Source organism: Pseudophryne corroboree, chromosome 2 (genome assembly GCF_028390025.1).
Source record: "Pseudophryne corroboree isolate aPseCor3 chromosome 2, aPseCor3.hap2, whole genome shotgun sequence".
In the NCBI taxonomy this organism is placed as follows: Eukaryota; Metazoa; Chordata; class Amphibia; order Anura; family Myobatrachidae; genus Pseudophryne; species Pseudophryne corroboree.
Genome location: NC_086445.1, coordinates 412,033,619 through 412,059,482, shown reverse-complemented (window position 1 = coordinate 412,059,482; position 25,864 = coordinate 412,033,619). Strand labels below are relative to the sequence as shown.

Here is a 25,864-nt window from a genome sequence, read left to right as displayed (position 1 = left end):
GTACTCCCTGAACGACCTCAATTTATTTATCGGAAGGCCAAGAACATAAAAGATAATTTAGTAAGGAGTGCTTATTCACCTCCTAAGGCTAATGTCCGCACCCTTTCGAAAGGCTTCTTTCGATGTGGAATTTGTCGTATGTGCAAATCGGTTAGGGGACCTAACAAATGTACAGAGGTAGATATAAATGGTCAAAACGTTAAGATTGAGGAATTTATAACTTGTACCTCTATAAATGTGATATACTTTTTGGGATGTAGTTGCGATCTGTTTTACATTGGTAGAACTAGCCGACACCTGAAAGTGAGATATGCCGAACACCTACGCAACATAAAAAATGGTGTGGAAACCCACGCACTTTCAGCTCATTTCAAAAAAATCCACAATCAAGATGTAAAATACCTTACTAAATTTGGTGCACTCAAACAAGTGAAAGGGAGCTGGAGGTGTAATAATGTATCAGCAATTTTAGCAAAAACTGAGATGCGATACATACATTCCTTAAAGACTTTGATTCCGGGGGGATTAAATAAGGACTTTGAGGTCAAATGGTTCCTTACATAAGAACAAGCCCCTTTTTATGTATGAGATCTGATGTTACATTATGTCTAATTAATCTATTTATTGCATTTTTTCTCATATTAGAAAAACCACATAATATTTGGAGTATCACAATTCTTCTTTTCGACTATATGACTTCGGAGAAAAGAATCTCTGAATATGAACCATCTCAAGTATCAAGAAGAATCAATTTAGATACAAATATGAAATGTGTACATAATTGTATTATTTCTATTATTTGTAACATCATATCTTTTCTATTGCTCTTGATATTGTTAACATTCATGGTGCTTTTGTATAATTTTATTACATTATAAATTATCCAGGAATTGTTTTATTTATCTATCATGGAATCAATAAGAATTGGATTTTGAAAGATGGCCGAAAGGGGACTTCCGGTCTGATCACATGACCGCCCGTATTTTGCCGTTTTTTATCTATCGATTTTTTTAGCTAATGATTGTGCATTCTCTGGAGAATGTTTTATATTGCCCATTCACGATTTTTAAGTATTGGATGGGTAGGAACACGCAGGACCGATCTGGTCCGTTTTTGGGATTTTCAAAAATGGCGGCGACGGCACTTCCGGTTACGTCACGTGACCGGAGTTTATCTGTTGGCGGGAACCAGTGATTAGAATGGGCAGGTGACCGGAAATTACACTGGGAACCTTACCATTGCTAATCACAAGGCGGAACCATCTTCTTAGAGATTATGTGGGAAAAAAACGGGAGTGCGCACAGCACTTCCGGTTTACGAAATTTTTATATTTTATGGTTTTTTAGTTAAATATATACATTTTAAACTGCGGTTTTTACCTGAATGGGTACACCACACAGTGCAGAATAGAATGTCTCTGTTAGAGCAGGATATAGGATGATTATAACATGTATATATGTATATTGAATTGTAAATGGGAGTGGCTCCTCCCAGTATCTGGGAGTATCAATCCATAAGGGTATAAATAACTGGGAAGAGGAGCCAGAAGGACATGCCTTGAAAAAGATCCACGGATCGAAACGCGTTGGCTGACTTGTGACATTCCGGTGGCTGAGTACTCGGACGAGGAGAGGACGAGGTGCCCATTGCTTGGAGCTGACCGTTCCCGGGGACGTTGGTAACATCAATACAGCGACAAATTTTGGTGCACTTACAAAACCCCAAATCTGGTAGGAAGCCACCCTCATACTTTGCCTGGATGTGAGAATCTTGTTCTATGTGATGAAAACTCTATGCCTGGATTTTATCACCTGCTTTTTTTTGAATTATTAAACAAAAATTTTTTTATCATAAACATCTCTTGTCAATACATCCCACAATTTCTGATAAAGAATTGTGGTCCAACTGTTAAAAGGTTAATGCACTAGAGTGTTTTCTTTGACCTCTCTCTTACATGTATCACCTTTGAAATGAACATACACCCCGTTTGACAGCACAAGGGGGTATAAAGAAGGTGTACCATTGGGAGAAAAGTATCTGATCTAAGATAAGTAAAGATCCACCCCCCTCTGTTTGTTTTGCTTAAACTAGGGGTAGCGCAGGACAGAGGACACTTAGAAATTTCAATCGTATTAGGTATCTATCTATCTATCTATCTAGATAGAGATATATATATATAGATATATATATATATATATATATATATTTAGAGAGCACTCCACGGATATTCCACGGATATTCGTATCCTGACGAAAGGTGTGATTAAACAGCACCTGAAACGTTGACAATCAAGCCTGTGTAGCTGTCTCATTTGTTTTGAAAATCCGTGGAGTGCCGCCTGAACTTGCTCTCTGTATCAGCTCTGTTTGGACCGTGGGAGGGCACCCAGGTATTTAACAAGTTGTTTGGAGTACCGGTCATATGGGAATTATATATATATTTATATATATATATATATATATATATAGATAGATATATATATATATATATATATATATATATCTATATATATAGATAGATGGATCTATATGATCCGAGGGCAGGCAGTTGGTAATAGGTGTTTTTTTCCCCAAGGCAAGATGTTCAGTAGGTGACCGCTGTAATGGCTTCCGCTGGTCTTATCTGCAAAGAAAATAGTTTGGAGTCATATTAAACACGCTGCATCATTTATTTCCTAAATAAGCAGAAGTAATACTTTTTCTCTGGATATTATTTTTCTCCACATGTAGCAATATATAAATGGACATGTAACACATAGCTACCACTTGCAGTTGTATTTGATGTGTTACATGTCAGTTTAAAGTTTGCCACATTTGTACAATAGACTAATGAACATATGCATATTACATGGAGATAAAATACATATATAAACCTCCACTAATTCTTCAATTAGCAATCTGATCAAACTAGGTCAGCTAGTGAAGTATCTAATTGTATTGTGCACCCTCTGATCGGAGATACCTGCTGCGATCCCTCCATGGTACATCGGGGGCATCCTTAATATTTGTGGATACTCTCTGATCATGGCTGTTGTTGGGGGATAGCCCATGAATACTGAATGCTAAATCTGTCCCTTAGTAACTTTTGGAGGAATTTCAGAGAGTTTACATAGAGTTAAAAATAAAAATTGGAGATACATTGTATGTAACGGACAAAATTCTATAAATTAGATGGCACTTGGGTGGATTATCGACTGCTGTTGTTCTACTGTATATACTATAGAGACTAGCTACTAATAAGATTAACTCCCACCTTATTATATACCTGTTCAGCATGTCTAAGCAATCGGGTAACAATAGTAGGAGATGGGACATTGCTGATAGCTTGATCTCAGGTCCAGCATTGGACCTAGCCCTCAGATCTCATCAAACTGCTCCCTCTATACAGTACATATAGGTTACACGTACTGTATACTGATAAAAAATAAACCCTGCATTATACTTGTCCATACCTCCCAACATACCTGTCCCAAGAGCCAGGACCCTGTGTGTGCAAAAGGTGAGCGCATCTGATAAAGGGGCAGAGCCTAAGGAGGAAAGGGGGTGGGGCCTTGCAGCACCCCTATCTGCATTACTGTGAGGGCGTGCCTAGTACTCTCACAGATGCGGGACATTTGGGAGGTATGTGCCTTCCTGACATTCAGCTCCCAATAACCTGTGTATGCATTTTATTCTTTCATTAGGGAAGCACTTTATAGACGTTTCCTACAGTATAAAGTATACTTATTGTATGTTAACGTAAGACACCGCCATTGTTAGAAGGTGTCTCTGGAAGATGCCTGTCTCTTTATTACTGAGCTAATAATAAACAGGGAACAGTAGTATTACCTGCGCTGGAAGCTGGTGCCTTGGGGGCCCGCGCCTCTTATAAACGCCGTCTTTTACAACCTGATAAGTACAATGTAAATGTTATTCTATATTTGTCCAATACACAAACAGGCCCGTCTTAACAGCAATGTAGGCCCCTGGGCACAGCAATGCAGTGGGCTCCCTACCCATCCTCCAGCGGTAGGGGTGGGGGGTGCTATCAGCGGCAGCTTTGATGTCCTGCGAGCGGTAGTGGGTGTTCTATTTTCCGCTCAGCTTGTAGGACCTGGAGCAGTAATTTCTGCTAATTACTCCTTTACTGCACAGATGGGGATAAACTGTAGAAGAGGCATTGGGTTGAATGAAGAAGCCCTGGTACATGACTTCCAGGGTGGTAGGGGGTGTTTAATATGTAGTGGAGGGGAGGATAATGGAGTGGGCTTAATATTCATCATTTTCCGGTGGGGGGGTGGTCAGCTTACTTGACTGCAGATATCTCAAGTTCCTGAAAATATATTTCTTAGCTTTGAATGGGATACAAAACTAGAGAGTCCCACCTTTCAGGAGGTGCTAGGGACTTGGGGATCAGAGTTCAGGAGCCAGAGCAATTCACCAACGAAAATATAAAACTGCATACCAGCCGTTTGGAGCTGGAGCAGGGACCAGCTGCTGGAAGGCTGATATCTCTGGCTCTGGGCATAGTAGAGACAAGCTACTAGTGTCCACCACAAGTGGAGAGTCCCAGCTTTTGGAGTATACCATCAGAAAAACTCTAAGTCAAACAAAACCCGAGATATCTGGCTGGGAAGAGCAATTAACAGGCTAGGATGGGGACCACTGCTTTCAAGTCGGATATCTCTGGTTCCCCAGGGCCGATTTTCAAAAATCTGGTACCCCTGGAAAGAGGGGACCCTCAGCTATCAGCCTAGGGCCCTTATACTCCTGGGGCCCTTGGGCAAGAGCCCATTGAGCCCATACGAAAAGACGGCCCTGTACACAAAGTGACTGATATAGAGCTGAAATCTGTGCATGGAGCATATGGTGCATGTTATCGCACTGCACATGTTCCATGACCAAGCATACACAGCTATGGCCAATTCAGAGTCATACCATCTCAGACACATCGCCAGTTGTGAAAAGTTGGTGGCGCTAGGCATTGTCCTATAGGCTTATAGAGGGAGTTATAATGCATTGCCGGCTATACAGAGCTGTGCGCACACCTAAGTACACCTGTTGTCTGACGGATCTTTTGTACCGGGTATAGGGCTGGCTCATACGCAGACTGATAATGAAGCTGGCTATAGTACCAAGCGTATGGATAGGGGCAGGGCGGTCACAAAGATGTGTATAACTCTGCATATAGGATATTATTGGTATCAATGGCCCAGTCTATGATCAGTATACTACTGTGATGCAGGTAGGCAACTATGAGCCAAGGGAAACTGTTGGCATGCACCTTGCCACCGGTAGAGCCACCCAAAATATCCTAAGGATCCAGGTGACAGTGCATGCTACACATGCTACAGCCACAGGACATTCAGTGCTGAGGCATCAGAGGAATCAGATTCAATACCTATTTGCAATCTGTCACTCACATAGGAGGAAGTTGAGCTCTGAAAACCCACACCATCCCCATCAGGACCATTATAATGAATGGGCCTGTTACAAAAGACATACAGAAACTGGAGTTTCTGCACATGTAACAGACCCATTACCGAGTATGAATAGACAAAGATTAAAATCATCACAAAGATGTATCTGTAGCAGCTTATTGCAGAAAGTATTTTTTTTTTCTGAAATCAAGCATTTTGAAACCATCCTCTAAGGCACAGGTTCTCAAACTCGGTCCTCAGGACCCCACACAGTGCATGTTTTGCAGGTCTCATCACAGAATCACAAGTGAAATAATTAGCTTCACCTGTGGACCTTTTAAAATGTGCCAGAGAGTAATTAATACACCTGTGCACTTGCTGGGTTACCTGCAAAACATGCACTGTGTGGGGTCCTGAGGACTGAGTTTGAGAACCTCTGCTCCAAGGCTCCTGCTGTTCCCATGACTGGTCTATCTACATCTCTTATCTCACTTGTTACTCAATGATTTACAGTATGTCACATGTAGTAATCCCATTATCTGACCCATTATAATACTGATCTGCCAAGCAAAAACGTATTTATAAAAACATGAAAATAATACTTACAGGGACAGTCGGTGTCCTTATCCCTGGACAGGAGAGGGCCGGCGTACCTCTTCCTCTTCTTTCCTGTCATTGCAGAATGGACAGTGCATATTTTAAGTTAGAATTATTTTAGTACAGATATATAATCATATAATAGTATAGTATTTTTTTGTATGAACATGTAACTATAAGTTTTCACTATCGGTTTATTGTTGTATACTATGGGGATACACTATTAGCCATGATAATGTGGTTTTGCGATATTTTATTGCATTTGCGATAACTTGGTATCCAATTAGCTGTGAAAAGTTATAGGCTAAAAGTCTCTATAAGGTTTATCGCAAATTTCTATTTATCATCTCTTAGCAGGGAATAACTAGTGCAAAATCCCTATTTTAAGGTAAAGTATCAGGATTTGGTTTAGAACTCCTGGGACACCCCCATGAATGACTAATTAGGCACTTAGATATTTCCAATTATTTTTAATTGGCCAGTAATGACATATCATTTTTGTGTTCAAAAATGCAATGTTATGGAAATTGGGGTACAAGGCATGGGACATGTATATGGGGGCACTTTATGAGTGTATCAAGTGTTTTTAGACTTGCAGGTAGGAGTAATCGGTCCATTTCCACTTTGTTTTTTAAATTCCTCTACAATGACCCAAATATATACTTAATACCCATTTTTTATGTACCCCAGATTTAATGAGAGCACTTATTTTGCTGAAAAAAAAATAGCTTTCTATAATTTTATCACATTTAAAAAAAATGCATATAACAGCCATTTCAGCCAATTTAATTACAACAAATAGTGTTATTATGGCCACTTATAGACCTCTATAATATTTTCCTATTTTAGTTTGGCTTCTTGGAGGGGTACAGGCAGATTTCCCCATTTCTCCTATATTTCGCTCTAATTTTGCCAGCTAGAATTATCACGCAAATCCTGTTATTATTATTTTGGAATAGGATGGGTGCGATAAACGGGAGCGCACAGGCTGCAATAAGCTGATTTTTTGGGAGATAGGTGCAGTAACCTTAGCCGCAAGTGCTATATAACCTCTAGTTCATCTTGCTACTCAGTGGTAATGAGACCTCCAGAGGTTAGTGCGGTGTACAGGGCACTGGTGAGGAGATGGCACACAGGTGAAGGTACTGTATATGTTTGACATGTCAACACTGACAGAATGCCGACATTGTCATAATATCAACATTGAAAATGTAGACAGAATGTTAATAACCGATTTTAGGGTTATATTTAGGCTGCAGTCAGGGTTAAGGTTATTTCAATAACTCTATTGAAAATCAGATTGTCACCATGCTAACTCACAATGTCGACATACTGGCTATATCAACATTGTCAGTGTCAACATTTGACTTGTCAACATCCCATCAATGTCGACAGTCTGACCAATGACCATGGCAATATTTAGGTTATAGACGTTTCCTACAGTATAAAGTATACTTATTGTGTGTTAGCGTAAGACACCCCCATTGTTAGAAGGTGCCTCTGTAAGATGCCTGTCTCCTTATTACTGAGCTAATAAGCAGGGAACAGTATTATTACCTGTTCGGGAAGAGCCTGCTGGTGTTTGCTTTCCCTCCTCCGATGTCATCAGCCGTCTTTTCTTGTCACCTGATAAGTACAATGTAAATGTTATTCCATATTTGTCCAATACACAAAGTGACTGATATAGAGCTGAAATTTGTGCATGGAGCATATGTTGCATGTTATCGCTCTGCACATGTTCCATGACCAAGCATACACAGCTATGGCCAATTCAGAGTCATACCATCTCAGACACATCACCAGTTGTGAAGAGTTGGTGGCGCTAGGCATTCTCCTATAGGCTTATAGAGGGCGTTATAATGCATTGCCGGCTATACAGAGCTGTGCGCACACCTAAGTACACCTATTGTCTGACGGATCTTTTGTACCGGGTATAGGGCTGGCTCATACGCAGACTGATAATGAAGCTGGCTATAGTACCAAGCGTACGGATAGGGGCATGGCGGTCACAAAGATGTGTATAACTCTGCATATGGGATATTATTGGTATCAGTGGCCCAGTCTATGATCAGTATACTACTGTGATGCAGAGGGCAACTTTGAGCCAAAGGAAACTGTTGGCATGCACCTTGCCACCGGTAGAGCCACCCAAAATACCCTAAGGATCCAGGTGACAGTGCATGCGTGACCTGAGCTCACACATGCTACAACCACAGGACAGTCAGTGCTGAGGTATCAGAGGAATCAGATTGAATACCTATTTGCAATCTGCCACTCACATAGGAGGAAGCTGAGCTCTGAGGACCAACACCATCCCCCTTAGGCCCATTATAATGAATGGGCCTGTTACAATAGACATACAGAAACTGGAGTTTCCACACATGTAACAGACCCATTACTGATAATGAATAGACAAATATTGAAATGATCACAAAGATGTATCTGTAGCAGCTTATTACAGAAAGTATTTCTTTTTCTGAAATCAAGCATTTTAAAACCATCCTCTAAGGCTCCTGCTGTATTCCTGACTGGTCTATTTACATCTCTTATCTCACTTGTTACTAAATTATTTATGTCACATGTAGTAATCCCATTATCTGACCAATTATAATACTGATCTGCCAAGCAAAAACTTATTTGTAAAAACATGAAAATAATACTTACAGGGACAGTCGGTGTCCTTATCCCTGGACAGGAGAGGGCCGGCGTACCTCTTCCTCTTCTCTCCTGTCATTGCAGAATGGACAGTGCATATTTTAAGTTAGAATTATTTTATTTTAGTACAGATATATAATCATATAATAGTATAGTTTTTTTTGTATGAACATGTAAATATTTAGAAGTTTTCACTATTGGTTTATTTTTGTATACTATGGGGTTACCCAATTAGTCACAATAATGCAGTTTTGCAATATTTTATTGCATTTGCGATAACTTGGTATCCAATTAGCTACAAAAAGTTATAGGCTAAAAGTCTCTATAGGGTTTATCGCAAATTTCTCTTCACCATCTCTGAGCAGGGGATAAGTAGTGCAAAATCCCTATTTTAAGGTAAAGTGTCAGGATTTGGTTTAGAACTCCTGGGACACCCCCATGAATGACAAATCAAGTACTTAGATATTTTCAATTATTTTTAATTGGCCAACAATGACATATTTTTGGGGTCAAAAATGCAAAGTTATAGAAATTGGGGTACCAGGCATGGGACAGGTATATTGGGGCACTTTATGAGTGTATCAAGTGTTTTTAGAATTGCAGGTGGGAGTAATCGGTCAGTTTAAAAAAATATTTAAGTCCTCTAAAATGACCCAAAAATATACTTAATACCCATTTTTATATACCCCAGATTTAATGAGAGCACATATTTTGCTAAACAAAAAAAAGCTTTCTCTAATTTTTTCACATTTAAAAAAAATACATATAACAGCTAATTGACCCAATTTAATTATACCAAATAGTGTTATTATGGCCACTAATAGACTTCTATAATAATTTCCTACTGTATATTAGTTTGGCTTTTTAGGAGTGCAGGCAGATTTTCACATTTTCTCCTATACTTATCTTTTGCCATCTAGATTTATTGCGCACATCCCTTGATCTCCATTTTGGAATAGGATGGGTGCAATAAACGGGAGCGCACAGGCTGCAATAAGCTGATTTTTTGGAGATAGGTGCGATAACTTTAGCCGCAAGTGCTGTATAACCTCTAGCTCATCTTCCTACTCAGTGGTACTGAGACCTCCAGAGGTGAGTGGGATGCACAGGGCAGTGGTGAGGAGATGGCACACAGGTGAAGGTATATGTTTCACATGTCAACACTGACAGAATGCCGACACTGTCATAATATCAACATTGAAAATGTAGACAGAATGTTAACCAATTTTAGGGTAATGTTTAGGCTGCAGTCAGGGTTCAGGTTATTCGATAAGACCCCATTCACACCGCCAATGCCAGATCCCACCCGGAATTGGAAATGGGTCCTTCCAGGGTGGGATCCGGCATTGGACCCTAACAGCTGGCTTCCGGACCCAGCAATATGCCGGGTCAATACCGGGTTATTTTGTGCGGTGTGAAAGGAGTATTACTCTATTGAAAACCAGATTGTCAACATGCTTACTCACAATGTTGACATTCTGGCACTATTAACATTATGTTAGTGCCGGCATTTTCCTTTTCAAGATCCCAATCTGACCATGTCAATATTCAGATAACAGAATTTCCTACAGTATAAAGTATACTTATTGTGTGTTAGCGTAAGACACCACTGTTGTTAGAAGGTGTCTCTAGAAGATGCCTGTCTCTAAATTACTGAGCTAATAAGCAGGGAACAGTATTATTACCGATTCCAGAAAAGGCTCCCTTGGTGGAATTCTCCTTTTTCCCCTCCGGTGACATCAGCCTCCTTTTCTTAGCACCTGATAAGTACAAAGTAAATGTTATTCTATATTTGCTCCTACACACATAGGGGCTGATGCAGAGCTGAAGTCTGTCCGCGGAGCATATGTTGCATGTTATCGTTCTGCACATGTTCCATGACCAAGCATACACAGCTATGGCCAATGCAGAGTCATACCATCTCAGACGCATCGCCACATGTGTAGAGTTGGTGGCACTAGGCATTCTCCTGTAGGCTCATACAGGGAGTTACAAAGCATTGTGGGTTATACACCTAAGTACACCTGTTGTCTGCCGGATCTTATGTACCAGGTATAGGACTTGCTAACATGCAGACTGATGATGATGATGCTGGTATGCCAGGTACTGTATAGGGCTACATCACATGCAGACTGATGATGCCGGTGTGACAGGTGTAGGGCTAGGTCACATGCAGACTGATAATGATGCTGGCATACCAGGTATAAGGCTGGCTCATGTGCAGACTGATAATGATGCCAGTTTTGGACTGTGTTGCAGAGAGGGCAGGGGGACAGGTACTTTTTTACCAGGGCCTGTTGGAGGAGCCCCAAAGGAATCCCTGGTCCAGCTGCCCCCCCCTTGCAGAGAGCCATCCAGGGAAAGAGAGAACTGACTGCAGCTGCAGCCAGGGCCGGTGCAAGATTTCTCAGCACCCTAGGCAAAACTTCAGCCTCCCTCCACGCCCCTCCCCATTGGCCAACACAGGAAATAAAAAAAAACACATTGGCATCCACAGGAAAAATAATGACAAACACATTGGCCCCTTTCAGGAAAAAACAAAAAAACACTTTGGCTTCCACAGGGTAAAAAAAACACACACATTTGCCCTAACAGGAAAAAACCCCACTATGCTCCCCAGTACATAATTAGCATTTACCCCTTTATTACTGACAGAACAGCAAATTAATGTGCTCCTGCTAAGTACAAAGGGGAAATGTGATGGCTTCTCCAACATATGCGCAAGGCCCTATCTTAAAGTATCAAAATTATTATTATTGTTTACTTATATAGTGCCACTAATTTGCACAGCGCTGTACACATAACATCAGAATTCATATCACTCCCTGTTCCACTGGAATGGGAGTGATAGTCCCTAAAAAGCAAACACACACACACACACACACACACACACACACACACACACACACACACACATAACCTTCACATATGTTTTTGGAGTGTGGGAGACTGGGAGGAAACAGGAATACCCAGAAGAAACCCACACAAACATAAAAAGAACAAGCACACTCCACACAGACAGGCCATGACCAGGAATTGAACTCATGACCTGAGTGCTGTGAGGCAGTAATGCTTACCCTATGCCCCTGACCCACCGATTGGATTATAACGTATAAAAAATGTTGCAGGATGTATGGAGAATACACCCTACAGCAGGTTGGGAAAGGGATCCTGGCACTTAGGATGCCAGTAGTCAGAAGAATGACAGCAGCATCCTGCTGATTAGAATCCCAACACCTCGTAGGAAAGTATGCTAACCCTCTACCCTCCCCTACCTGCAGCCTAACCCCCCTTCCTACAACCTAACCCTAAACCTCCCCTGGTTCCTAACCCTATCCCCCTCCCCATACCCCCCACAGCCTAACTGAAACCCTCCCCGGCACACTTACATTCGGTATGTTGACTCTTGGGATTCCGGCATCGGGATTCTGAGCGTTGTCGGGCAGGGCGTTTTTAGTGTGTGCCGTTAGATTTCAGTACTAATATATGGCAACAAAATAGATCATGACAAACTGACAAATACTTTTTCTGAGCAGCAGGTACGGATGTCTTGTTCAGTACACTATCTTGTGATATACTATGTTGGTTCGTTAACAAACAGTTTTTATGTTGCAAATATAGGGAAATGTGCAACTACAAGTCCAAGCATATCCTGCCAAAAAGTAGCATGTCATACTGGAAAATGTAGTTTCATATCAGCTACAGGCGACACATGGACAAAAAAACACTACCTACTTGCAAGGAGGAGAAACGGTCAGATGGAGAGGCAATAAGTCAGCATCCATCACAGTCTATGGACCTACAGGTGTTCCGTAGCTCTGTAGTACAAAGTAAAAGGCTGTAGTAGTATCACATGCTGCTGCTGGTCTCACAGTGATGGTGGTGGGAGCAGGCTGCAGATGCATAAACCACTGGACTACCAGGGCACTTCCTCTAGATGAGGCGGCCCAGGACATAAGTGACAGAGCGGCCTGGGGGGTATGTGACATCCTGCCCCCCCCCCCCCCTACACCCCACCCCGAGCAGCCTGTTGCTGTATTAAAAATTACAAAAATAAAATAAAATGATCCTCCTAAACAGCAGGGGGGAGGGGGGGGGGGTGCTCGGTGCTGCCATTGAATCTGCCTATACTCTCCCCAACTGCAGGCCTCTAGTGATACAGTATGTGTGCAGGGAACTTTTTTTTAACAGGGTGTGAGGTATGGCAATACAAGTACTGGATGTATCACAATGAGCCCTGTAGTACACACACACAACCACCCACACTGAGGCCCACACACACACTCATACTGAGACAAACACACAGTGATACTGAGACACACACACACTGACACTCATATTGAGGCAGAGGAACACATACACTCATACTAAGACTGAGACACACTCCTGCTGACACCAATACTGAGGCAAAGGCACACACACACTCATACTGAGACACACACACACACACACACACACACACACACACTGACACTCATACTGAGACAGAGGCACACACTCATACCGAGACACACACAGTGATACTGAGGCCCACACACACACACACACACACACACACACACACACACACACACACTCATACTGAGGCAGAGGCACACATACCATCATACTGAGACACACACACACAATCATACTGAGGTACACACTTATACTGAGGCAGAGGCACACACACATACTGAGGCACACACACTCATACTGAGACACACACTGACACTTATATTGAGGCATAGGCACACACACACACACACACACACACTCATACTGAGGGACACACACACACTCTGATACTTAGACACACATGCTGACACTCATACTGAGGCAGAGGCACAGACTCATACGGAGACAGACACACACTCACTGAGATACACACACACTCTGACACTCATACTAAGGTAGAGGCACACACACACACACACACACACACACACACACACACACACACTGACACTCATACTGAGGCAGAGGCACACATACACTCATACTGACACACACTCTGATACTCATACTAAGGTAGAGGCACACACACACACACACACACACACACACACACACACACACACACACAGTGATACTGAGACACACACACACTGACACTCATACTGAGGCAGAGGCACACATACACTCATACTGACACACACACACACTGACAGTCATACTGAGGCAGAGTCACACACACACACACACACACACACACACACACACACACAGTGATACTGAGACACACACTGACACTCATACTGAGGTAGAGGCACACACACACACACACACACACACACACACTCATACTGAGACACACACAGTGATGCTGAGACACACACACACTCATACTGGAGACACACACACTAATATTGAGAAACACACACACACCCACACTGAAAAACACACAGTGATGCTGAGACACACACACACACACACACACACACACACACACACACACACTCATACTGAGGTAGAGGCACACACTCATACTGAGACACACACAGTGATGTTGAGACACACACACACTCATACTGGAGACACACACACTAATATTGAGACACACACACACACATACTGAGAAACACACAGTGATGCTGAGACACACACACACACACACACACACACACACACACACACACACACACACACACACTCATACTGAGACACACACACTGATATTGAGACACACAGACACTCATACTGAGACACACAGATAGCCTACCACAGTAGTTACCTCCAGCTTAAGTCACAAGAGCCAGTCTCTGAAAGAGCAGGCATGCCAGGCAGCAGAGCCACAGACAGACCATCGAGGACCTGACATACTTGGGGGCGTGGCCTAATCACGGAGGTGTGGCCACGCCCCTTTAAAACAAAAATCATCAAGCAGCATGGAGCCGGCCCGGCAGAGAGGGGACACGGGACCGGGCGAGGGGGAAACCACCTCTCTGCTCCCCTGCACAGCGGTGCGGTGGTGAATTAAAAAAGACTCACTGGTGGATCCCGGGACTCTGGGTAGTGGGTAGTGCATCAACTGCCTGTCACTGTCAGTCAGCTTAGCAGCGTTGCAGGACTACCCGCAGCGCTGCTATGTGTGTCCATGCCGCCGGGTGCCCTGCTGCTGCTATTGCATGGCTACAGGGCCGAGTGGGGGGAGAGGGAGGGGGCGGCTTACTGTCAAAATGACCAAAATGCTCCTGGCAGCCTCAGCGTACCGCCCCCTCAGGTCCCGGCGCCCATAGGCAGCTGCCTAAAGCTGCCTAATGGTAGCGCCGGCCCTGGCTGCAGCATCATCTCTGCCCAGCCAGCACATGCTGTCCAGAGCTGTGTGCTGAGCTGGGGAGAGAGTCTGCTGCAGCAGCTGTCAATCCGATTTGCGGCTGCGCGGAGATCATAATTTTTTTATTTTATTTTTTAAGGAGAGGGTCTGGCTACGCCTCCTCCTTTGACCATGCCCCTTCTTGTACCAGGGCCTGGCAGACCTGTCGGTGCCCCTGGTTGTGGTATCAAGCGTATGGATAGGGAAAGTGTGGTCACAGGTATGTGTATAACTCTGCATATGAGATATTACTGGTATCAGTGATCCAGCCTACAGTCAACATACTGCTGTGACGCTGTCACTTACTGTTACTGGTAAGTGCACTTATGGAGCAGGGTGAGATTCTGACCTGTGAGACATCTGCAGCATCTGACCCAAGTAGTGGAGCTGATATGACTCCGGCTAAGGACAAGTGTGCAGATGCATTCATTATGAATTTAGTACAAGTTCTTTACATCTAATAATGGTGCTGTATTGCTGATCATCAGACAATGTGACTTAGTGGAACTACATGCATGCAGGGCCGGCGCTACCACTAGGCAGCTTTAGGCAGCTGCCTATGGGCGGCGACCACTGGGGGGCGGAACGAAAGTGAAAGAGAACACACACACTCCTCCTATTCTTTGAGGAGCAGCTCGTTGGCGCCTGGCCCACCACGTCTGACTGTCTGCAGTGCCAGTGTCTTCAAACGTGAGTTGACGGTGTCTGTGTGTGCCTACCCAGGCTACCCTACTTGTTCTTCTTCAACCCTGCCGTTAGTGCCGTAAGTGCCTTGAAGCCGCCCCCCCCACCTCTGCGATCATAGCCCACAGCTGAGCCACAGAGGAATGAGTTATAATGCGCAGCCTGCTGCTGCTGCAGTGCCGCCTGCGCTCCTGAGCTGAGTCCCACGTTATGTGAGCTGACTGAAGGGGTCTGTCACCCGCTGGCCTGGTCGCTGGTCCGCTCCGCTGCCGCATCGGGCGCCGCCTCTCCAGTCTCCCTCTAAATCGAGCAAATTTTAATCCGCGCCTCTCCTCCTCCTCCCTCCCTCCCCCCCCGCCTCCCCCCCTTTCCCCCGCAATCCCGGCCGCATCTCATCAGAACCTGCTGCTGCTGCAGTGCCGCCTGCGCTCCTGAGCTGAGTCCCACGTTATGTGACTGAGCAGACTGAAGGGGTCTGTCACCCGCTGGCCTGGTCGCTGGTCCGCTCAGCATCGGGCGCCGCCTCTCCCTCTAAATCGAGCAAATTTTTATCCGCGCCTCTCCTCCTCCTTCCTCCCGCAATCCCGGCCGCATCTCATCAGAACCTGCTGCTGCTGCTGCCCTATTGGGCTCCCGCTGCAGCTGAGCCCCCCCCCCCACCCCCCCGCATCTTGTTCCTAGCTAAGTCCCCCCCCCCTCCCCCCTGCCCCCCCTCTGCTGCTGCCTCTTCTTATTACCAGCTCCCCCACACAGCTATTAGGCTCCCCGCTGCTCCCCCCCTCCCCCCTCCTGCATCTCTAGTAATCTTGCACCTAGGTTAATTTCTTCAACCCCCCCTTCGCCCCCCCCCCCCCCTCAGCTGCTGCCTCTCATTACCAGCTCCCCCACACAGCTATTAGGCTCCCCCCCTCCTGCATTTTGTACCTAGGGTCATTTCTTCAACCCCCCCTCCCCCCCCCCCAGCCCTCTGCTGCTGCCTCTCATTACCAGCTCCCCCACAGCTATTAGGCTCCTGCTGCTCCCCCCCCCCCCTTCCCCCTCCTGTATTTTGTACCTAGGGTAATTTCTTCAACCCCCCCCTCCCCCCCCCCCCTCTGCTGCTGCCTCTCATTACCAGCTCCCCCACAGCTATTAGGCTCCCGCTGCTCCCCCCTCCCCCCTCCTGCATTTTGTACCTAGGGCCATTTCTTCACCCCCCCCCCCCCCCCCTGCTGCCTCTTCTTATTACAAGCTCCCACACAGCTATTAGGCTCCCACTTCTCTCCTCTCCCTCCCTCCCCCCCCCCCCCACCCCTGCATCTTGTACCTAGGTTCATCTCTCCTCTCCCTCCTCCCCCACAATTGGGCTCCCACATGTTGCAGCCCCCCCTTTCCTTCATATTGTTACCAGCTCCCCCCCTCAATCAGGAGCACGGTCACCCACACCCAGGGCCAGGAGAGTACTACGTAGTGCCGTAACTTGGTATGTGCGCTGTGTGCCTTGCACACAGCGCAGTATGAGCTGGGGCGCATCCAGCCACCAACAAATCTCCGCCGCCTTTCCCCACAATGCCGGTGTTAAATCATCAGCGCGGAAAACACCCCCCGGGACACTGGAGGCGGAGGGAGAGGCAGCGGGCACAGGACAGCGTTGCCTGCAGTACAGAAGAGCAGGCAGCGCTGAAGATGGAGAATGCCACGCCACCCCTGTCAGCCGCCACAGGGCCATTGAATTTCACTTTATTATTTTATTTCAGGAATATATTGTGGACAAAATGGCTTATACCAATATAGTTGTTATCAAGTGTATAATTCTAAATAAAGGAAATGCCAATCGAGCCATTTATCAGTATTTCAATGTTGTATAATAATAAAGTCCCATACACACGGTGAGATGCGGGCTATGCCCGATTCTCACTATGCGGCAGGGGCTGGGTCGGCACATAGTCAGTATCGCAAGCACACTCATTATGTGCTTGCGATACTGACTATGGGGGTCATTCTGAGTTGATCACTAGCTGCATCAGTCTTAAAAACAGCAGTTCTGCACATGCGTATGCGGCGCAATGCGCACGTGCGTCGTACGGGCACAACGAATGATGTCGTTTTGCACAGGGTCTAGCAAAGCATTTCAGTCGCACTGGTGGCCGTAGTGTGATTGATATGAAGTGGGCGTTTCTGGGTGTCAACTGACTGTTTTCAGGGAGTGTTCGGAAAATTGCAGGCGTTCCAGGAAAAACGCAGGCGTGGCTTGGCGAACGCTGGGTGGGTTTGTGACGTCAAAACAGGAACTACACATTCTGAAGTGATCGTAAGCGCTGAGTAGGTTTTGAGCTACTCTGAAACTGCACCAAAAAAACTTTGTAGCTGCTCTGCGATACATTCGTTCGCACTTCTGATAAGCTAAAATACACTCCCAGTGGGAGGTGGCATAGCGTTTGCACGGCTGCTAAAAACTGCTAGCGAGCGAACAAGTCTGAATGAACCCCTATGTGCGATTTTTGCTAAGTGTCAATTTTGACTATCTCTTCTATAGAGATAGTCAAAATTGACTTGCCTGCACAGTCTATCTAGGCTTGCGATGCTGACCGCGTATCTGCATTGAATCGGGCTCGCAAAGTGATTTTCACCTTGCGATCTGCACTAACTTTTCTTACTATTTTGACTATATAGTCAAAATCGTAAGAAAATATCTCACTGTGTGTACACACCATAAATGTATATTTTTCCTGTGATTTATTAATTTAAATTTTTTTTTATGTTGAATGCAATGTTCTTTTAATGCATCACTAATTAAAATGAACTTATGAAAAAATAAATAATAAGATGATGATATATATGTGTACAGTATACATACTAGCTGTTCTACTTGTTCTTCGCACGGCAGTTTCCCCGTTTCCCCACCACTGCCACTCACTGTGCAGCATGCGCAAAGCGAGTGGGGATGGCACCAATGACACACTGCTCTTCGCTCCACTCCGCGGCTGACACTGCCTGAGCCAGCCACCTGCGTGCCATCCTAAAAACATTGACTGCTGTGCTGAAAACATGCGGGCACATGAATAAAAACAGATTTTGTACTTTAACCATAGCATATACGGTACAAAGTGACAGGAACATTTTTGTAGTTTATTCAATTCTACACACTGGAGGTACAATCCAAATGTTGATCTGATTGTCCGTTTGTGTGTTACCGTTCATGCAACGCAAGGCACACATCGGTAATGATGTCATTATGTCATCCCCCTTTTCATCCCCTTAGAGGAGGTTTATTATTATTATTATTATTATTATTATTATCATTTATTTATATGGCGCCACAAGGGTTCCGCAGCGCCCAATTACAGAGTACATATGCACATAATCAAAACAGTGACTTACAGTTGAAATCAAATTTTGGACAAGTACAGGGTAACTAAGCATAACTACACCAGTAAATGACAGAGATAAGTTCCAGGTGGCCCAAAAACTGTGATTTGGGCAGTTGAGAATTATTAAAGAAGAAAAGGGTGAGCACATGAGGGAAGAGGGCCCTACTCGCGAGAGCTTACATTCTAGGGGGAGGGGTAGACAGACAGGGGTGACACAGATGGGGTACATAGAGAGCATGGAACAGGGGGTTAGGATGAGATTTGGCTGGGTTTGGTAAAAAAATGGGTCTTGAGAGCCCGTTTGAAGTTTTGTAGAGAGGTGGAGAGTCTGAGGGGGAGAGGTAAAGAATTCCAAAGGAAGGGAGCAGCACGTGAAAAATCTTGGAGATAGGAGTGGGAGGAAGTAATCAGGAGACAGGAGAGGCGGCGTGCATTATTAAAATTCTAATTACGTAGTTTTCCTATTTCCCACCTGAAGAATACCTGTGTTACATTTTAGCTATTTCCCAACATATCGGGAAGTAAGAGAAGTCAGTGAGTGAGGGCTTTTGCATATATATATATATATATAGAGAGAGAGAGAGAGAGATTTGGAGCTCCTCTGCAAGTCACTCAGACAAGTTCTTGCTAGCCTAAATACTACTTGATAACTACTACCAAGATGGCAGATGTTTATACTCCTAACACCTGGTTCATTGTAGGCTGCATTTGGGGACCATTTATCATAAATCGCATATTGAAAGCGATCTGGAAGGGATCTTACCACCTGGAATCGCATTGCAATATGCGATCATACATATCGTCTGGATGTATGATCCAGTACAGGCAGGGACAGGGACTCTGAAAGGAACCCGTCCCTGAGATGTGCTGTGATGGCTGCTGGGGGCTTTGCGCATGTGTGGTCAGCTCAGACTGCACAAGAACTGGGGGAACCTCTGCCAGCTAGAAATGCAATGTGTAGCCCATAGGCTACAATGGGCTACCGCCATCTTCAGATGGCAGTAGCTGCGGGGACCAATATCGGGAATGGGGGTGCGACTGCTGGCGGGAATAGAGGGATCGCAGCAGGAATGAATCAGAGGTCCCTCCTATATACATTGCAGAGATACATAATATTTGGGGCTATCTCCAGAAAAACTGGTGTTTTTGGGGACATAGCTGCAAATATTGTTTGATAAATGGGCCCCTAAGTTTTAGGGTGACTGAGATAACATCCAAGATGATATGGCAGAAAGGCATTCAGTGATGCTGACCAATACAGATTATGACAAACTGGGGAGGAGAGATAGATTTGAGTATCATGCATATGCAGATGACACTGAAATCCAAAAGAGCTGATTAGTTTGCAAAGAGATCTAGAGTTATTTATGTATAGCTTTATGAAAACACTACAGCAAAAAGGTTTTTTTTTCAGTTGGGTTTCCACCATGGCAGACAGAAAAAAGAAATTATCTGGTGCACAGTATCGAAAACGGAGGGCTGAAAAGGAAAAGGAACAAGGCAAGCAAGAAGGTTCATTTCTTAAGTATCTTCGGCCACAACATCGGGATGATGAAGGTAGCTCTACTTCAAAGATTCAACCTGAGACTGAAACAGAGACAACAGTTTTGTCTACAGCCTCACAAGCTGACAAAGAGTATGAGGAACATACTGAAGATATTGAAGAGGAACATACTGAAGATGTTGAAGAGGAACATACTGAAGATGTTGAAGAGGACCATACTGAAGATGTTGAAGAGGAACCATGTGAAGTCCAGCTGGATCAAGAAGTGATACAAAGTGAAAGTAGCTCCAGCTTCAGCTATAGTGACCCTGCTACCTGGATAAAGTGTGATGATAATTTACGACAAATTTTGGTGGAACATGGGCCAGAACAGGTTCAGCTGTTTAAGTTTCCTAAAGATGCCAATAAGAGAAGATTTCTAACAAATCATTACAAAAGAAGACTTCCTAATGGAGACCTAAGGCACCGTCAGTGGCTACAATATTCTATATCAAATGACTCTGTATTTTGCTTCTGTTGCAAGTTGTTTGGTAATTACACAAACCCGCCATCATCTCTCTCTGATAAAGGATCCAAAGATTGGAAGAACATCACTGCAATTTTGTCACAACATGAGAGAAGTAATGCACATTTAGTCAATTTTCAAAACTGGAAGGAGCTTGAAATACGATTGAAAAACAAAAAAACAATTGATGAAGAACATATGCGCATTATTAAACAAAAGGAAAAGTACTGGCAGCAAATCCTTGAACGATTGATTGCTTTAGTGAGAGTTCTTGGTATACAAAATCTGGCCTTCCGTGGAACCAATGAAAAACTGCACACAGCTGGAAATGGCAACTTCCTGAAATTTATTGAATATCTTGCTTTGTTCGACCCCGTAATGGATGAACACATTCGTAAAATAAGAGATAAAGAGACCTATGTACACTACCTTGGAAAAGATATACAGAATGAACTAATTCAGCTTTTATCCAACATTATCAAAGAAGAAATTCTTAAATCTGCTCAAGCTGCAAAGTATTTTTCTATAATTATTGATTGTACACCCGATGTAAGCCACGTTGAACAAATGACCATGATCCTTCGCTTTGTGAACATAGCTTCATTAACTGATGATTGCGAACCTGTACGCATTAAAGAACATTTCTTAGGATTTCTGCCACTAAAGGAAACAACTGGTGCTGGTATGACAGAAATTATCCTTCACCAGCTAGAAGAGATGTCATTACCTGTTGCTAATTTACGTGGTCAAGGCTATGATAACGGAAGCAATATGAAAGGGAAGGAAAATGGTGTGCAACGAAGAATTATGGATATTAACCCAAGAGCATTGTTTGTTCCTTGCAGTGCACATTCTTTGAATTTAGGGGGTAATTCCAAGTTGAGCGCAGCAGGATTTTTGATAGCAATTGGGCAAAACCATGTGCACTGCAGGGGGGGCAGATATAACATGTGCAGAAAGAGTTAGATTTGGGTGGGTTATATTGTTTCTGTGCAGGGTAAATACTGGCTGCTTTATTTTTACACTGCAAATTAGATTGCAGATTGAACACACCACACCCAAATCTAACTCTCTCTGCACATGTTATATCTGCCTCCCCTGCACTGCACATGGTTTTGCCCAGTTGCTATCAAAAATCCTGCTGCGATCAACTTGGAATTACCCCCTTAGTTGTGAACGATGCTGCAAAGTGTTGTTTGGAGGCCACATCTTTCTTTGCTCTTGTACAACATGTGTATGTGTACTTCTCAGCATCCACACGTCGATGGGATGTTCTAATGTGCCATGTGCCTAGTCTTACGGTTAAGCCATTGAGTGAAACAAGATGGGAAAGTCGAATTGATGCATTGAAGCCTCTTCGCTTTCAGCTTGGTGATATTTATGATGCCCTATCTGAAATCTATAATGACAATACCCTCACTGGAGCATCTGGCAACACCTCAAGAATAGAGGCACAAGGTCTTGCAAAAGGCATTTCTAATTTCAAGTTTGTCATTTCTCTAGTGGTTTGGTATGGTATATTGTTTGAGGTCAATATGACAAGCAAACAGCTTCAGACAAAAGAATTTGACATACATAATGCCATTAAACAACTGAATGAAACAAAGAAGTTTCTTGTAGACTGCAGGAGTGATGAAGGGTTTGGGAAAGTACTGGAAGAGGCCGGTGAACTTGCGGAGGCACTTGGGATACCAGCACAGTTCGAAGTAGATCCTGTTCGCATTAGTAGAAAGAGGAAGCAGTTCATATATGAAGCAGAGGATGCGCCTATTCAGAATCCTAAGGAAAAGTTCAAAGTGAACTTTTATTTTGCTGTGCTTGATACAGCTGTGCAATCAGTTGAAGAAAGATTCACGCAGATGAATCAAATTAGTTCTGTGTTTGGCTTCCTCTATAATGTTCACAGTTTACAGAATAGAACATCACAGCAAATTATGGAAGATTGTTGCAAGTTAGAGCAAGCTTTACAACATGGCGACTCCAAAGATATTGATGCTTCTGATTTATGCAGTGAATTACAAAGTATTGCAAGGCGGGTTCCAGAGTGTACATCTCCACAAGATGTATTTAACTTTTTATGTAAAAATGAGCTGATAGATGTTGTCCCCAACACATGTATTGCTCTTCGCATTCTTTTGACCCTCCCTGTGTCTGTGGCCAGTGGCGAGAGAAGCTTTTCCAAGCTAAAGTTGATCAAAACATATATTCGATCTTCCATGATGCAAGAAAGACTTGTTGGTCTCTCTCTTTTGTCAATAGAACATGAGATCGCACAAAAAGTGAATCTGAAAGAGCTTGTCTCTAAATTTGCTAAATTAAAAGCGCGGAAAGTAAAAATCTAATCTTTTTTTGCATTTCTTCCACTACAGTTCCTGTACAAAATGTTAATGTTATTACTGTTAGTATTATTTATTGTTACACTGTTTCCAGTACATTTCCTGTACAAAGTGTTAATGTTATTACTGTTACTACTATAGTGTTATTTATTGTTGCACTTCTTCCAGTACATTTCCTGTATAAAATGTTAATGTTATTACTGTTAGTGTTATTTATTGTTGCACTTCTTCCAGTACATTTCCTGTATAAAATGTTAATGTTATTACTGTTACTACTATAGTGTTATTTATTGTTGCACTTCTTCTAGTACATTTCCTGTACAAAATGTTAATGTTATTACTGTTAGTATTATTTATTGTTACACTGTTTCCAGTACATTTCCTGTACAAAGTGTTAATGTTATTACTGTTACTACTATAGTGTTATTTATTGTTGCACTTCTTCCAGTACATTTCCTGTATAAAATGTTAATGTTATTACTGTTACAGTGTTATTTATTGTTGCACTTCTTCCAGTACATGCCCTGTAAAAAGTGCCAATGTTACTACTGTTACAATGTTATTTATTGTTGATATAATTTATGTTGTTAATCTAAAAATAAATCTAATAATAATTTGAAAAGTCAAGTGTGTATGTAAGTAGCTGCGGGGAGGGTATCGGGGAAGGCAGGGGCGGTATTGTATAGCTTTGCCTAGGGCGCCTATAAACCTTGCACCGGCCCTGCATGCATGTTTTATGACAAGCATTCACTTTATTACATGCTGATGTTGCCTGCTTCTTGTTCATAAGGGGCATATTAATCAATTATCAGGTTTTAAACCCAATAATTGTAATTTCTTATTGTCGCTATTTGCGGCAAGAAGACATGAAGTTTTACCCAGTTGTACTTATATACAAAAGCCGAATTTGTTAAAACAGGAAAGTAATACTTACAGGGAAGCTCCTTTTCTTTTGCCAGAAAGGGTCCCTCATCGCGCTTCCTCTTGTCACCTGTCATTGCAGAATGGACATTGCATATTACAAGTTGGATTTATTTAATTTTATTCTTAGTACAGATATATAATTATATAATAGCATAGTATTCATGTTATGAACATTTATGGATTTTTGTGTATGAATGCGGTAAATAAATGTATATCGGCACCGTTGGTTCAGTGTTATAGGCTAAGCCATGAATTAGGGGCAAATCCTCCATAGATGAGGCAAGGCGGTCCATCTCCTCCCAGCCTGATTGCTATGTAACCTCTAGCTTCATCTTCCTACCCAGTGCTGACCTTGGAAATGAGACCCCCAGAGGTGAGTGGGGTCCCTGGGGCAGCATTGAGAAGGCAAACACGTCTAAGAGGTGAGTGAGTTGCCCTGGGCAGCGGTGAGGAGATTGCACACAGGTCCCAGAGGTGATTGGGGTCCCGGGGTATTGGTGAAAAGATGGCACATGAGTCTCAGAGGTGAGTGAGGTCCCAGGGCAGCAGTGAGATTCCATACAGGTCCCAGAGGCGAGTGTGGTTCCCTGGGCAGCATTGAAGAGATTTATCTATCGCGAGTCAGGAGCCTGAACACTGATTACGTTTGAGATAGTCCTTTGAAAAGTACCTGGGGACCTGTGTAGACCTCTGGCACCGAGCTGCTTACTTAAAACTTTAATTCCACAAGAGTGGGTGTATGTTGTATTCATTCCCCCTGCACCCCATCCCAGATAATCTGGTTGGTTCCTCTTCTGTTAGGGGTTGATCCTATTAGACACAATGATAATAGGGTAATAGGATTGACCCCTTAGTCTACGCTTCTGATAAAACCTCCTGTGTCTCCCTTTCTTATTCCACAGCCTAGGTTACCAAAATTGATCAGATGTATAATATTGTTATTGAATGTATTCCCTGTCCCCTTCCCTCTCCTTTAGAATGCGAGTGTGTGTGTGTGTGTGTGTGTGTGTGTGTGTGTGTGTGTGTGTGTGTGTGTGTGTGTGACTGTGAGTGTGTGCACTTTTCTTAAAATATTGGGTGTTTTTGTGCTAAAAATAAGATTTTACTCACCGGTAAATCTATTTCTCGTAGTCCGTAGTGGATGCTGGGACTCCGTAAGGACCATGGGGAATAGCGGCTCCGCAGGAGACTGGGCACAACTAAAGAAAGCTTTAGGACTACCTGGTGTGCACTGGCTCCTCCCACTAGGACCCGCCTCCAGACCTCAGTTAGGATACTGTGCCCGGAAGAGCTGACACAATAAGGAAGGATTTTGAATCCCGGGTAAGACTCATACCAGCCACACCAATCACACTGTATAACTCGTGATACTATACCCAGTTAACAGTATGAAATATAACTGAGCCTCTCAACAGATGGCTCAACAATAACCCTTTAGTTAAACAATAACTATATACAAGTATTGCAGACAATCTGCACTTGGGATGGGCGCCCAGCATCCACTACGGACTACGAGAAATAGATTTACCGGTGAGTAAAATCTTATTTTCTCTGACATCCTAAGTGGATGCTGGGACTCCGTAAGGACCATGGGGATTATACCAAAGCTCCCAAAC

The 25,864-nt window shown here is 43.6% G+C and overlaps 1 protein-coding gene and 1 long non-coding RNA gene across 2 annotated transcripts; one reads left to right on the top strand and one right to left on the bottom strand.

Annotated features, from left to right (window-relative positions):
- Positions 1 to 2,539: 2,539 nt before the first annotated feature.
- Positions 2,540 to 8,723, bottom strand: LOC135050848 (uncharacterized). The gene is made up of 5 exons (XR_010241872.1): positions 8,660 to 8,723; positions 7,553 to 7,621; positions 6,005 to 6,059; positions 3,828 to 3,887; positions 2,540 to 2,622 (listed from the first exon to the last, which is right to left on the bottom strand). It is a non-coding gene; the product is annotated as an uncharacterized LOC135050848 (long non-coding RNA).
- An 11,637-nt stretch (positions 8,724 to 20,360) lies between these two features.
- On the top strand, positions 20,361 to 23,330 carry LOC134992243 (zinc finger MYM-type protein 1-like). The gene is made up of 2 exons (XM_063950769.1): positions 20,361 to 21,780; positions 22,356 to 23,330. Exons 1-2 carry the CDS (start codon positions 20,407 to 20,409, stop codon positions 23,328 to 23,330), a joined length of 2,349 nt encoding a protein of 782 aa, XP_063806839.1. The 5' UTR covers positions 20,361 to 20,406.
- Positions 23,331 to 25,864: the final 2,534 nt, after the last annotated feature.

What these genes read in the sequence shown, in the direction of transcription:
- LOC134992243 (XM_063950769.1), top strand. Translation starts at nt 20,407, where the DNA reads ATGGCAGACAGAAAAAAGAAATTATCTGGTGCACAGTATCGAAAACGG. An exon ending in TGAAAGGGAAGGAAAATGGT is followed by an intron (nt 21,781 to 22,355) that starts GTGCAACGAAGA and finishes CTTCGCTTTCAG; the next exon opens with CTTGGTGATATTTATGATGC.